Consider the following 14,244-nt stretch of genomic DNA (forward strand, 5'->3'; position numbering starts at 1 on the left):
ATAATTAAAAATAATTATATGTACACGCACGAATACAGTATCTCAGATTACGTCAATTCAGAAATTTTAACTTGTATGTCGAGGTGGTGCACTAGTGATATGTGAAAAAATACACCATTCACAATAATGCTGCGTCCGTTTCATAATGCATTCAATTTTCTGTAAATAATGCATAAATTCAATGTCTCCAACAAGATGTTGTGTAGCTACATTATGAAACTGCGACTATAGTCGCAATTAAAACAAAGAAACGAATGAATGCGTTAATGAAACGAGTTCATGCAACACTTTTCAAACTGTCCTGAAAATAACAGCACCGAGTAGCGGAAAACGATCTGTTGGTAATACTTTTACACTGAATTGTTACTAATTTTGATAAGATAATTATCATTTTTAGATTGTCATCAAGTACGGTTAATCATAGGGTACGACGTGTGGGTTGACAATGTGCAAATGGCCGCCGTCACAGAGATTAAGTACAAGAGTCGGAAAAAAACGAACCGAGCATTCTTCAAAATTATCTAAGCGAGTAAATAATTCCAATCTTCGTCGAGTGACACAACTGCCAACTCTTTTGGTGTTAAACCAGGATCCGGTCTTCTGAATCCTTGAACATCGACTATAAACTCCATCGTGAAAAATACTGAATCGATTGTCACAACCTTCAAGGTTTTTATACCAATTTCCTCACCCCACCACCCAGCGGATTGTATTCAATTATACGATCTTGTAAAATCGGGCAGTAGGCAGATGTACCGCCTGGAAAGTTATTTTCAGCCTCAAATTCAATACAAATATCTACTGGCCCAAATTTCAGAGCCTTGTTTTGTTTCGAACAGTCGATGAAAATCAAAGGTTTGTACTGTAGAAACTCGGTCTTCGTCAACAGAGGCTCTGGTTCTTTGCCGTAATAGGTGGCTTGAAAGTTTGCATGCATCTCGTACAGTAATGCAAATCGATTGTGACTCATGTCCAAGTTCAGGTTACCGTACGGATAATACTTGGAATTAAAAGAGAGTTTGACGTCAGTAATGTTACAGTGATCAAGATGACTGGCATTTTTGCCGGCTTTGATTTTTCGATTCGTTTGAAGACCGAGCATGAAGAATCGCGGTTTTTCCAAATGGGTGGACGTTTTCACAGTCCAAACGTGTTTCGTGGTTGCCGGTAGCAAAGGATATTTGTACAACTCCCAATTGCGGAAACTCATGGAGACAGGTGTATCTTTCTCAATGAAATTCAACAGTGCGATTTTTCGTTGATCCGAGACCTTCACATAAGGTACTAACCATTTCACCAAATTGATCACCATTTTAAATTCTTCGTCTTGATTTTGAGCGATGGCATTTAAATCAGTTTTTGATCTTGTAAGAATCAGCTCGTGTTTTGCGTTACGATGATCTTGCGATAGTCTTCAGCGAAGCCCAATATCATGCTCAAGGGAATAACTACATCAAAGTTGCCACCGGCATTAGTTAATTTTTTCGTCTCCTGAACATCGAGCCATCCAGCATTTTCCATGAGCCAACTTTGACCAGGGTTGAGCGAAGCGAAACCTTTCGGCAGGCTGGTCAGACGAACGTTTTTACATTTATCAATCTCTACAGCGTTTAGTTCGTACCGTCTATCTTCGAACAAATGGCAGATGGCGTTACTGACTAAAGTTGTAATCGCTGCTGCAGTGCCGTCCGATTTAAGCAGTTTTCCAAAGATATGCAGCGAACTCTTGCTCGGTAACACGCATAAATCCTAATGCTGAACGGTGAATCGAATCCCATCGCTGTTGTTGAAAGTTGACGATGCGTACGGTTTGTGTGCGTGTATTTCTAAGTGGGCGATTGATTCGTCAAAGACGACAGATGTTTGAATGCTCAAGATTTCCTCCTCCATAGTACGCAGCAGGCAATGAAACAGCAAAATCGCAGTTTTATCTGTCGGAAATATCTTTTCCAGAAGGGGTCAGCTTGAGACCCAGAGCTATCAGGAACTTCACGTTTCGACGTGTTGTCGGTTCGGGAATCGATCGATGACTGACTTGATCGGGACATGCTGACTGACTAATATACCTCTTTTTGGACAGTCTATTATATACAATACCTATCTTTTATTGCGATGTAATATGCAGTATTACAGTTATAACTTCTCCGCGAAAACTAACCAGGTCTCCGTCTCAATCGACTAACCGGAGCTGTATGTGATCTATGGGCTTGACAGTGATCGGGAGGTAAATGACTTGCGACGGCACTTCCACGATCTTGAATCCCGGCGGAACAATAGGGAAAATTTCGTGAATAGTATGCACTTTGCCCTCGTTGCCGTAGGCACCCGTTGTAATGTTGGATTCGACTCGCAACGCGTCGACCTTGAGAATAGCTACAGGCATATCCGAATGGTGAGCTTGATCAGCTGCCAATACGCGCGGTGTAAATCCGAGAAGCTGATCAATAGAATCGTCGGGTTCTAAATTTACGATATGGTTACATTTTATTTCGCTGCACAACGTATTGTTGTTAGGCTTTATGCTGAGTTTAGTGTGAGTATTTTTGAACGTGTCTTGAACATACTTTTCAATATATCCAATTTCGTAGCTGCCAGTGGATGCAGTGACTACCTTATCGGCTACGTATATTTTATTGTGACCGACATCAACGTTGGGAATGGAATTGAAGGTTAACAGTTCAACGAGACCGAAAACATAATGTTTGTTTAAAGCAAACTCGTTCGTAGGAAAATATTGCGCTCCAAGAATCGAAGACGTTCCCGATATCGTTAGCGTAAACGAATCATCCATGACTGCAAGTGCTGGACTGACGTTATTGAATTACGTGTCATGTTTATATGTATAGGTCATCGCTGTGAAATTTCAGACACAAGTGTTCGCAATCGAATGAACCGTAAGCCTGATACCTTTCATCGTTGTACTCAACGCTACCAACGCCGAGATATTTCAGGAGATCTAACGGAGGTAGAAGATGACCGAAACTGTCTAAGTAAACTACATCGTTGCCGCGTTTCTTATATGCAACCCAGTATATCCCAAGCCATCTTTATCGTCGAGATTGACTACAGTGGTCTCGTTCTTACGCGGTCCGGTTTTGGGCATTTCGTTGCGCATAAAGACACCTCGGAAGTATGGACTTTTCATGATTTTTGCATACTTTAGCAAATTCCAGTTAATCAACGCTCGGCGTGGTAGCTTCACACCCAGTTTTCTGAAAGATGAAGACCGAAATCCTCTTTATAAGGTTTGAGATAGAGACCTTTACCTAAGGCGATAGCTTTTATCGTTTTGTTATGTCGTTTGCTTTCCTCCAATTCTCCTTCAGCCGCGTTCGCATCGTTTACAGCCTTTGCTATACCCGCAGTACCCCCCGCTAACGCACCAGTAGCGCTGAGACCGGCAAAAATAGGTATGAGAAAAAGTAGAAAACCGCCAACTTTTGAGGGTACCGGTAGAACGCGTGGTGATCGGACATAATGTTAACAGCCTTCTTTCTCCACAGCTTCTCGAGCACTTTTGAGTGCAGACTTAAGGGGGGAGCCTGCTTTAGGGGCTTCAAAAAATCGATATATTTTTTTTTGCATAAATGTCTTCCCAAACTATCCAATAATGTGTCCCTAAAATTTCAGACGCAAATTCGAAATGTTTTTGGAGTTACAGAAGAAATAGTGAGCAAGCGTCGGGCAGGTATACGAGCGGTTTTTTAAAGTTTTCAACCAGTTTTTTGAAGTTTTCAACCAGTTTTTTGAAGAGTCAGAAGGGCAACTCTATGGACCTGAAATCGCTGATTAGCATATTAATGCGGTAAGATCAAGAAAATTACGATTTTTTATGTACGAAATCTTTGACGCACGATTTCTCCGTTTTTCATTTTCACGCTTTTTCCTCATTGGCGGGAAAGATAGGGAAAAAACTAAACGTCCTATCGAAACGAGACAAATTGCATTGTACTCGGGATGAAATTCTCTTCTAGTTGAACCTAAAAAACCTTAAGAAAGTTAATATCAACCCACTTTTCAAACAATCTAAAATGAATTCTTTTTCCAAGAAGAATGAAATTTTTTTTAATTTGCGAAAAATTGTTGAATTTTTCATTTTTTGTGGAATTTTCTTGGTTTAACTAGAAACTATACGATTGAGAAGTGAAAATTTTTTTGGTTTCTTTGTTTCAGATGGAAATTGCGACCTGCACCTTTCCCGCCGCACGACAAATGCATACTCGAGACGCCTCGGTGAAATGCTTGTACCAGGCATAATATGACATGTATCCTAATGAAAAAATTCGAGAAGACTGTTGAAATACATATCAATAAACTCTGAAAGTTTCGTTTTGATCGGATATTTCTTTCCTCCCCAAAAAAATCCTCGAAAAAACCGATTTTTTGAAGCCTCTGAAGCAGGCTCCCCCCTTAATGCTTGTTTTCGCATCGTAGCTCCGAATCATAAACTGTTTTGTCGCTCGTACGATTTTGTTCAAGTAAACGTTTTTTGGTTTTCGACACCCCATGCCTAACTTTGTTTTCACCTTCATCGTGTAAGCTACAGCCCAAACGGCTGCCCTCTCAACCAAATTTGCCTCCTTTGCAAAACCCGTTTCCAAGCTTTTTCGGCTAGTATTTTATCCGCGACGCTTCTAGCTTCAAGGTTTTCACGATTTTCCGAATACGCTATATCGTGTTCCTTACACGCTGAGTAGGACAGCAAAGCGGGTTCTACTTACAGATTCCTTTCACCGACTCTCACTGACATTCTCCCCAGACTCAAACCCGTTTCCGCGCTGACGTCACAGTCTGCCGTACCGACTTGAGGTCAAAACCGTGCAACCTTACCAACAGTTGTATCGATCGACGGTCAAAATCGCACTGCTTTACCAACAATTCTTATCAGTCGGAGGACAAAATCGTGCTGATTTACTGACAATCGTACCGACCGAGGGTCAAAGTCTTTATGTAGTGCTCGTGTGCCAACAGTAGAGGGTGCAGCGGGGGCGAGAACTTTCTTACCGTCCCGCATTCTTATTCCACGATAGGACTGCTGATGTGTAACATTAACCACTTCAAATTCCTTTCCCACGGTAGGACTGCTGATGTGTAACATCAACCACCTCCACATTCTTTTTCCACGTTATCAACCACGTGACATTCCAAAATTGATAGTTCCGAGAATTGTTTTTTATCCACTCGGATATCGCTGATGTGTTACATCAACCACCTCACACTCCTTTTCCACGTTATCAACCACGCGACATTCTAAAATTAATGATTCTGAGAATTGTTTTTCACTTACTCGGATGTCGGTTTGATATTAACCACGTGACATTTTTTTGGCTTGTAACTGTACTGAAAACTCCACAATGAATTTTGAACGGGAGTGCAAGGTCGACCGATAGCCGCGGTATATTCAGAGCCATGGATCTGCGGTGTTGGGTTACTATCGCTCCAAGAATGCTAAAAAGTGTGCGCGCATACACAAACATACGTACAGCTGCCCTATAAAAAGAACGCTCAGCACTGCAAACGATCATTAAGTCTTGTCTTGTCAAGTATACTTGAGGAAACAGCTCGAGATGGAATCCGCGAAGTGTTTGAGATTGATCGATATTATGGAATCGGCGTACAAAATCTTAGACGAATCATCATTAACAGCAGATATTCAGAAATAGATGAAATTTGGAAGTCAAAATATTCGGCTTCTGGACAAAATTTTGCGAAAGGCTTCATTGATTGGAGAAAAGATGAGAATTATCACAACGATCGGACTCTTGAAAGTCTTCAGAAAAAAGGTGGAGGTACGCGGGAAGTAAAAAGAAGCGATCGAGTTCACTGGGAAGATTTGGAATCAGCTTTCGAGGGAAGAATTCGAACTGGATCCATCGTCCATTTGAAGCATAAAAATGTGGAGAGATTTCTCGAAGACGCAAAGGTACTAGTTGTAACAAGACTCAAAAACGCTCTGAAGAAAGACAGGAGCTTGAAAGCCAACGTTATCCTGGCTTGTAAATTTGAAGTTAGAAAAGATGATCACACGGTGAAAGAGATCAAATTCTTCAATCCGAGAAATGAAATCATCCTCCAGACAACAGATGTCAACGAATGGTTCATCGAAAGCGCGATAAAGCGCTTGTTGAAAAAGGTGGCAGATTTCCAAGAGAAGGATTCAGGCTGGTCGCTGACTGAAATAATCAATTTTACTGTAAATATCAACAGGTACTTGCCACTACGAGGCGGTGTGTTCACATACACCCCGTTACCTATGCATATCAGTGTTAAGAAGGCTGTAGTAAACGTCAGAACCAACGACTCTTACTGCTTTCTTTGGTCGGTCACCGCAGCTCTGTTCCCAGCCGACAACAACATTCCCAACGCGACCAGCTCGTACCCGCATTTCAGCTCTGTGCTACGGTGTGATGGTATAAAGTTTCCTATGTCTCTAGACGAAAACAACATTTCAAAATTTGAGAAGCTTAACGGTCTTTCAATTGACGTTTATGGTATAGACTAAGGTGATCGGAAAAAAAGTGAAATAGTACCGACTCACCTGAGTCAGAATGAGTCTGATAAATCTGTAATTCACCTTTTAGCTATAGAAACTAAAATCACTGACGATGACGATAATGATATTGATATGGAAAACTAGAAAATCTTTCATTTTACTTTTATTCGAAATCTGTCTCGATGAACAAGTTCTCAAATTTCTAAACATAAACGTCGTACTTGGTTATGTGATAGGTGTCTATCACACTTTCAATCTGAAAAGTGTTTGTTCAAGCATAATGTGGATTGCATGAAGTTAAACAGAACCAAAGTTATTCTACCTACAGAGGAGGGAAAAATTCAAACATAAAGAAACCGTTCCGTTCTGCGTTTACGCAGATTTAGAATGCTTATTGCAGCCCACTCTTGAAAGTTTTGGGGAAAATGGAACAATTAATCAGAATCATCTCCCGTATAATACAGCTTACTATGTGCATGGTGCGTTTGACGATTCGCTTTCAAAATTCGGAATTAATCGTGGAAAGACTTGCATTTAATGGTTTGTGAATGAGTTAGCGGAATCGGCACATTCGTTAGAAGTTTATTTCAAAACTGTTGTACCGATGGAACAGCTCAATTTCAATCAAATCAACGAATTTCATTCAACAACAGTGTGTCACATTTGTGAAAAACCATTCACACTCACAGACGTGAAACATCGTGATCACTGCCATTTCACAGAAAAGTACCGTGGTGCTGCTCATCGAGGTCGCAATCTAAATTACCAAAATTCACACACTATCCCAGTGATATTCCACAATCTGTCGGGTTACGATTTACATTTTCTGATCAAAGCACTCGCAACATCGTTCGAGGGCACAATTAAGCTTCCACCCATAAACAAAGAAAAGTACATTTCTTTTACAAAATATGTCGAGGGGACAAATATAAAGTTTAGGTTCATAGATTGGTACCGTTTCATGCCCAGTAGTCTTGAGAAATCAGCAACGTAACTCGGTGATGATCAAAAATCAATCACACGAAAATTTAATCGTAGCTCAGATGAATTTCAGTTATTGACCAGAAGAGGAGTGTTCCCGTACGACTACATAGACAGTTGGGAGTAGCTCGAGGACAGACGGCTACCATCCAAACAACAATTTTACTCAAAATTGAATGATCGGGATATATCAGATGACGACTGTGCACATGAATGTGAAGTTTGGCAAACTTTTAACGTTCAAACTTTGGGAGAGCATTCGGACTTGTATTTACAAACGGACGTGTTTTTACTAGCCGACGTTTCTTAAAACTTTCGACAGAGCTGTTGGACAACGTACAACCTGGACCCGTTACATTACTACACTGCGCCCGGTTTGTTGTTTGATGCGATGTTGAAGTGTATCGACATTGAGCTCGAGCTTCTCACCGACATACATATGGTCGATCTGAAATAGTAGGCAACCGGAATTGATGCCCACGCTACTTTCCAAGAAAAACTAGGTTGTTCACTATAGCGTTATGGAATAATGCTCATAATTAGGTCTAAAGTTGGTTGATATTCACAGAGTTTTTAAATTCAGACAAACCCCGTGGCTGAAAAAATACATAGATTTGAATACCGATTTTCGGAAAAAATTCAAGAAAAATTTTTACAAACCGACGAACAACGCAGTTTCTGGCAAAACAATGGAAAATGATAGAAAGTATAGAGATATCAGGCTAATCACGAAATGGGATGGAAGATACGGTGCTAGAGCTGCTATAGCCAAACCTGATTTTCACAGCTGCACCGTTTTCGACGCAGATATAATTATCGTCGAAATGAGTAAGAAGAAAGTCAAGTTGAATAAACCATTGTATGCAGATTTCTCCATCCTGGATCGGGCTAAAATATATATCTACGATTTTCATTATAACTATATTAAACGGAAATTCGGCAACCGAGCAAAATTAATGTATACGGATACCGACAGTTTGATTTACAATTTTACCGTCCCAGACATGTACAAACATATGAAAGAGGACTTGCATAAATTCGATACGTCTGATTATCCGCTTGACAACGTTTGTGGAATGCCTCGAGCGATCAAAAAAGTTCTCGGCCTAATGAAAGATGAGAATAACGAAAAAATAATGCTGGAATTTGTAGGATTAAGAGCTAACTTGTACGCATTTCGAGTCTTGGGAGATGAGAAAGACAATAAACGTGTCAAAGGTGTCAAAGGATCAGCGTTGAGAAAATAAACTTTCAACGATTATTTGGAATGTGTTTTGAACCGTGAAAATTTGTCTAGAAATCAGCATTCGATAATCAGTCGAAAGCACGAGGTATACACCATAGAACAGCAGAAAGTGGCACTGAGCTCGAATGACGACAAGCGGATCGTGTTTCAAAACACAACCGACACACTTCCGTGGGGCTACAAACCTGCACCTCAGCTCTGTAATTATCGTATCGTAATCTATGTAGGACTTGATTCATAACTGTACCACGATGTATAAGATATTATCATGTAGGATAGTGAATAAGAACGCTCCAAAGTATGAGAAATTGTACAACGATACGTATGTCTGTCGATTATCTGAAGAATAGAGATGCATACTTGTTATGTGTCGGGTATAAAATGAAGAGGCACATACGTTTTTACAAAAAATTCATTTATTCAAATGTCACATGTCCGATTCGTTTATCCAACCGTTGTGTGTATTGTCAAAACCTAACTATTAAACGTATATTCTTCTTCTACGCTTCTTGAGCACCTTCCTCACGAGATAGATATCCGGATGTTTAACCTTGAGGAGCTCTTGTTAAAAGAAACTACCAGCGATAGGTTGATCTCGGTAGTCTTTAAGCTTGTACGTCACAGGATGAGTATTTTCCACTCGACTTATAGTGAATATTTCAGTCGTCCAATTAGGAGTGTAACCTATCTTGAAGACATTTTTGAATTTGCTGATTGGAACTTTGTCACCGGATTTGAATTTTGCCGATATGGTAGGTATCGCTCAAAGCCCTCCGTACGCCTAATGTAATATAAGCCTTTCGTTTGCGACGGTGCCATTCGACGGTTTTATTCTTATGGTTCGGTGTTTGACCTCCGTGAAGTTGGCCCCACGAAGTTATTATTTCTAAATCTAATTAACGCGATTCGTTTGAGAATCGTTTGAGAGGGTTTGAGAGTAAAGAAAAATCGTTTGAGAGTTAATGGTTTTTCCGGAAAATTGATTTTAATTTTGGGTGTAAAGTTAGCCCCTATATTTTCTATCTCCTCAAAAAATGGACTAAGACGTTTAATTTTTTTTTTAATCTTTTGAGAATCGTTTGAGAGGACTTGAGAGTAGAAAAAAACTGTTAGAGAGTTAATATTTCAATTGATATTCCATAGTTATTGAGTGATTGATTTCCCCATGATTTCCCCTAGTTTCCGAGCACTTCCGGCCTGCGCAATGGATATGCGCGGTGTACATGCGCAGTGTATTTAAAATCAGCTGGAGGCTGGTCATGAGTGTTCTGCGCCGAAGAAACTGGCGTTTCTGTTTCATCGTGTGTTCTCCAGTAACAAAATCAATTAATCCTTCAAAAAATTGAGCAACATTCCAACGAGAGCAATAATGTTCAAAGAGCGAAAGAACTTCTGGAATAAAGTCGTATAATAAATTTATCTGACGTCTTTTCAATGATCTTGCCAAACATCGTCGAGTTGTGATCAAATATTGAAGCTTGTGGGAATTCAGGGGTTATAAACACAGGGAAACGATACGTGGTATGGTGAGAACTAAAAATAATGACGTTTATTTTATAGCTTTGTTGTGAAATTTTCAGTCATTGTCCAGTGTCATTGTTACGGTTCGTTCAGTAGGTTGAGGAATTCAACCGTGCTTATAGAGACACCCAATCTGCGTGTTTATACATAGATATAAATAATAATTTTCTTACGGGTATATATATAGCTCTCAATGAATGTGTATGAGGAAAAAGTGCAGTAACAGAAGGGATAAAAGGCGGAGAGAGAGTTCTATAGCACAAGCATGTCTATATAAGGACTGCTGGTCTCTACTCGAATATCGCCCACGCTAAAAAATTACATCCGTCAGCACTAAGTTGGCGTATTAATGTTGTTTTCGTTGTAAATACTGAAAATCTGAGTTTATCTTTATTGATTCAGAGTTTAAATTATCACCGTGTTACAAACGCGTGCATTTATCGTTTCTTCTTTTTTGAGCACTCGAAAATTCGAAAGTTTGTTTGAATATCATTGACGTCATTTTTCATTTCTGCTATCAGACAGATTCTGGCGCAAGGGACAATTTTTTCAATGACGCCAAGAGACTGATCGACAGCGAGATCGAGGTCATTAAAATCGTTGAGAGCTCGAGACGCACAAGTTCGAGAAATATTAACAGAGACGGTACAATGTCTAAGCCTGTTAGGAACAACAAACAGGCTGACAAAGCGGCTACAAAAAAATCCAAAGTAATTTTGAAAGCGCTCTGATCAATTTTTTTTCCCATTCTTTTCTTCTCGTGCAGCCAAGAGCACAAGCAATCGCAGGATGGGGATCGGAAGAAAGAGTCTATCAGGATCGACAATATCAGATAGACGCAGCCATAGTAAGAATCATGAAAATGAGAAAAAGTATGACGCATAATCTTTTAATGAGCGAGCTCTACAACCAACTCAAATTTCCCGTCAAGGTAAGAATTTTCACATCAAGTTTTTTCTTTCTCCAAATTATCGTCATTTTCATTCTGTCAATGAATTTTCTTCTCCCTATTTTTACATATCCGCTTCAAGGTTTTGCAAATTGCCAAAAAAAAATGCTCAACAACTTTTTTAATGGATCAAAAAAATCTCGACAAATTACTCAATTTCGAAACGAAGTTTCTCGCGATTTATTAATTGTATGCATCGTTTTTTTTTTGTTTTGTAATTTACGAGAGTTCGTAAATTTTGAAAGTTCTTGAAAATCCTTGGACGTACGAAATACTCAAGTGTTTACTTTTTTTTTTTATTAACTTCATTACGCAGCCTGCCGACGTGAAGAAGCGAATCGCGTCGTTAATAGACAGAGACTACATGGGGCGTGATAAGGATAACGCTAATCAGTACAATTACGTTGCGTAGCCTCAACCAATTGCCAAAGTTATGTTGAGCCGGGTAAATCCGATTTTTGTTGGAGAAAAACAACGAGAAAGGAGAAGCGAAAAGTTTCCGGTCCGAAAGCGTCTTTTCAGAGTGATTTCCGGCTCGATTGGATCAGAAGAAAAAAACGAGGAACGAGAGACTTTCCAGTGATATTTTCTTCGATTTTTGGTGAATTTGAGATCCGTCAATTGCTTAGAAGCGATTAGAATGCACGATTATCATTTGTTTTTCCTGCTACGGAGGAACTCGAGTGAACGTTAAGAGGAATGAAAAAAAAAAACAATTCCGAAAGGATTTTAGTACATTGGCTAAAAAACGACGAGCGAGTTAAATTGAACGATGAAATCGGTCATCGAATTCGCGAACGGTCAGTGCGCTCAGTGAAAAGCCATTTACTTTTTTTTCTTTTACTTATGCAGCTGGTATGTTTGCCCTTCTGTATTATTATTGAGAGGATTGTTCTCAAGACATTCTCCTCGAGAAAATCAACAGATTTCAAAATAAAACAATAATTACGTGCTGTTAAGATTCATACGTGATGAATTTTTTAATGCCACTTTTCCACAGCTCGTGCAAAAAACAAACATTTGCTTTTAGCTGTTCGTAGAAAAAGAGATTCGAATTGTCGAAGGGATTAAAAATAAAAGACTTTTGAGCGAGTTCAAGTGCGCTAATTGTGACACGTCTTTTTGTTTATCTTTTTTTCATTCTCATTTCGAATAATAACGAGTCAACGAAGTTTCGCGCTTCGTGAAATATCAGTGACCAAGGATTCGAAAATTTTTTTCAAACAGCAAAGAGCCTGAAAGGTCGAAAAAACAGAGAAAAAAAAGATTGTAAAAAGAAAAAAAAATTCTGTGCTTGCATCTCAAAACTGGATGGATGCTTATCGTTGTCGATTAATTTTCAATCTAGCGAGAGAATATCCAAGAAAAAAGGAACAAGATAAAAAATGTGTCAAATAATTGGCTGTCACTGAATTCCCTTGGCCAATAACTGCGAAGATTACACGAAGCAACGATGGCCAGTTCTCAACGAATATTATGCGTGCTGAATTCGACCATTTCGTAAAAATAATGATAAATGATTAAATGAAAAATAAAGAAAATAAACAAAAATGCGCTCGACTACGAAAACGTATTTTTATGTAATATTTCGTAGATTTTTTTCAACATTGTAAATAGGGCAAGGTTCCGTACTTGTAATAAATGACAACAGAAAAAGAAAAAGAACAACGAAGATGATGCGAAATTCAGAAAATTTCTTCATTGAATATACAGCTTTTGTACATCGTTAATATTTATTATTTTTCATTACGCAGTCGATTTCTTTATCGATTTCCGTAACGAGAGACTTTGCAAAATTCGTCGCACTCGGTCCTTTGCTGAGGAAATCTGAGGCCAATCGCGATGTCGGTTTACCACCACCGTGAGCAAGACACTCGCGACGGTAACGCTCACCGCAACTTCTGCTCAATGGATCCGCTTGGAAATACGTTTGACAAATCCAAGAAGCAACCGCTCGTGATATCAAATGCGCGTAATATTTTGCTCCGTATCCAACAATGTGGGTAAATCTCAATTGCCATGCCTAGTGAGAAACAGAAATTTCATGTTTTTTTCCCATTTTTTTTATGCCATTTTCTTAAATTATTATGGAAATTTTTCATTTTTATGGCGTTCGGTAAACTTCGCCTACAATAAAAAGAAATGTTTTTTTTGGAAAAAATGGATATTGTAATGGATGCGTTCGACTGAACTATTTTTTTTGAAAAATTGCAAAAATTCGATCGAATTAAAAACTTTCTCGATCCCGATTGACTCGAATTATTTTTATTCCGGTGATTTTTATCGAATCTGAAGTTGGTTAATATTTTTATTTTCTCATCAATAAAAAAAAAATCATACGTTTTTACCGTGTTTTCCACGTAAAGAAGTTCATAGAACTTGGATCGGATTTCCTTATAGATTTCTGCGCTCGAACCTTTCAATTCTTTCGAGTGATAAACTTGGTCCAGCATACCGTAAAGAACTTGAAGCTGAAGTTCCGAAGCTGGAAACATGTTCTTGGATGTGCACAATTTTTGCAACATATTTTCAGGCATTGGTTCGCCCGTTTCAAAATGTTTGGCGAACATTCGAACAACCTGAAAAAAAACCTTCTTTGTTTTTGCGAAGAATGAATCGACTGACCTTGTTCCAGTTTTCTCAATTTTCAATGATTCATCCCAAGAAATTCAAAATGTTCAGTGAATGAAAAAAAAAACAGAATTTCTAGTAACTTTAAAGAAAAAATGGAAAAAGGGGAAATGGCATTGCAGTGTGAGGCTGTTTTTGAAAAATAGCCAAAAGTTGGAAAAAGAAAAAGTAACACGGAGCGAGAGGGACAAATTGTCACGTCTGATCCATCGCCCTGCACTTTGCGACACCATCACCAACTCGATATCGGCAAGACTAATGTTTTTTACCAACAACATTTTTCCAAAGTGTAGAAAAATTCATGAGCGATAGTTCTAAGAAAAGTATTGAAGAATAATTTCGAAATTGTAATTTAATAAACGAACGACAGAAATGCAAGATTCGATGTACCTTTTCAATTCAATAAGTGCGGTATTGTAGTAT

The 14,244-nt window shown here is 38.9% G+C and overlaps 1 protein-coding gene and 1 long non-coding RNA gene across 2 annotated transcripts; one reads left to right on the plus strand and one right to left on the minus strand.

Moving 5' to 3' along the window:
• Positions 1 to 521: 521 nt before the first annotated feature.
• On the minus strand, positions 522 to 1,312 carry LOC124304501 (uncharacterized). The gene is made up of 2 exons (XM_046762822.1): positions 757 to 1,312; positions 522 to 643 (listed from the first exon to the last, which is right to left on the minus strand). The coding sequence occupies exons 1-2, from the start codon at positions 1,310 to 1,312 to the stop codon at positions 522 to 524; spliced, it is 678 nt and encodes a 225-aa protein (XP_046618778.1).
• A 2,442-nt stretch (positions 1,313 to 3,754) lies between these two features.
• LOC124298278 (uncharacterized) lies at positions 3,755 to 4,333 on the plus strand. The gene is made up of 2 exons (XR_006906767.1): positions 3,755 to 3,805; positions 4,174 to 4,333. It is a non-coding gene; the product is annotated as an uncharacterized LOC124298278 (long non-coding RNA).
• Positions 4,334 to 14,244: the final 9,911 nt, after the last annotated feature.

This window comes from Neodiprion virginianus, chromosome 1, assembly GCF_021901495.1.
Source record: "Neodiprion virginianus isolate iyNeoVirg1 chromosome 1, iyNeoVirg1.1, whole genome shotgun sequence".
NCBI classification, from domain to species: Eukaryota; Metazoa; Arthropoda; class Insecta; order Hymenoptera; family Diprionidae; genus Neodiprion; species Neodiprion virginianus.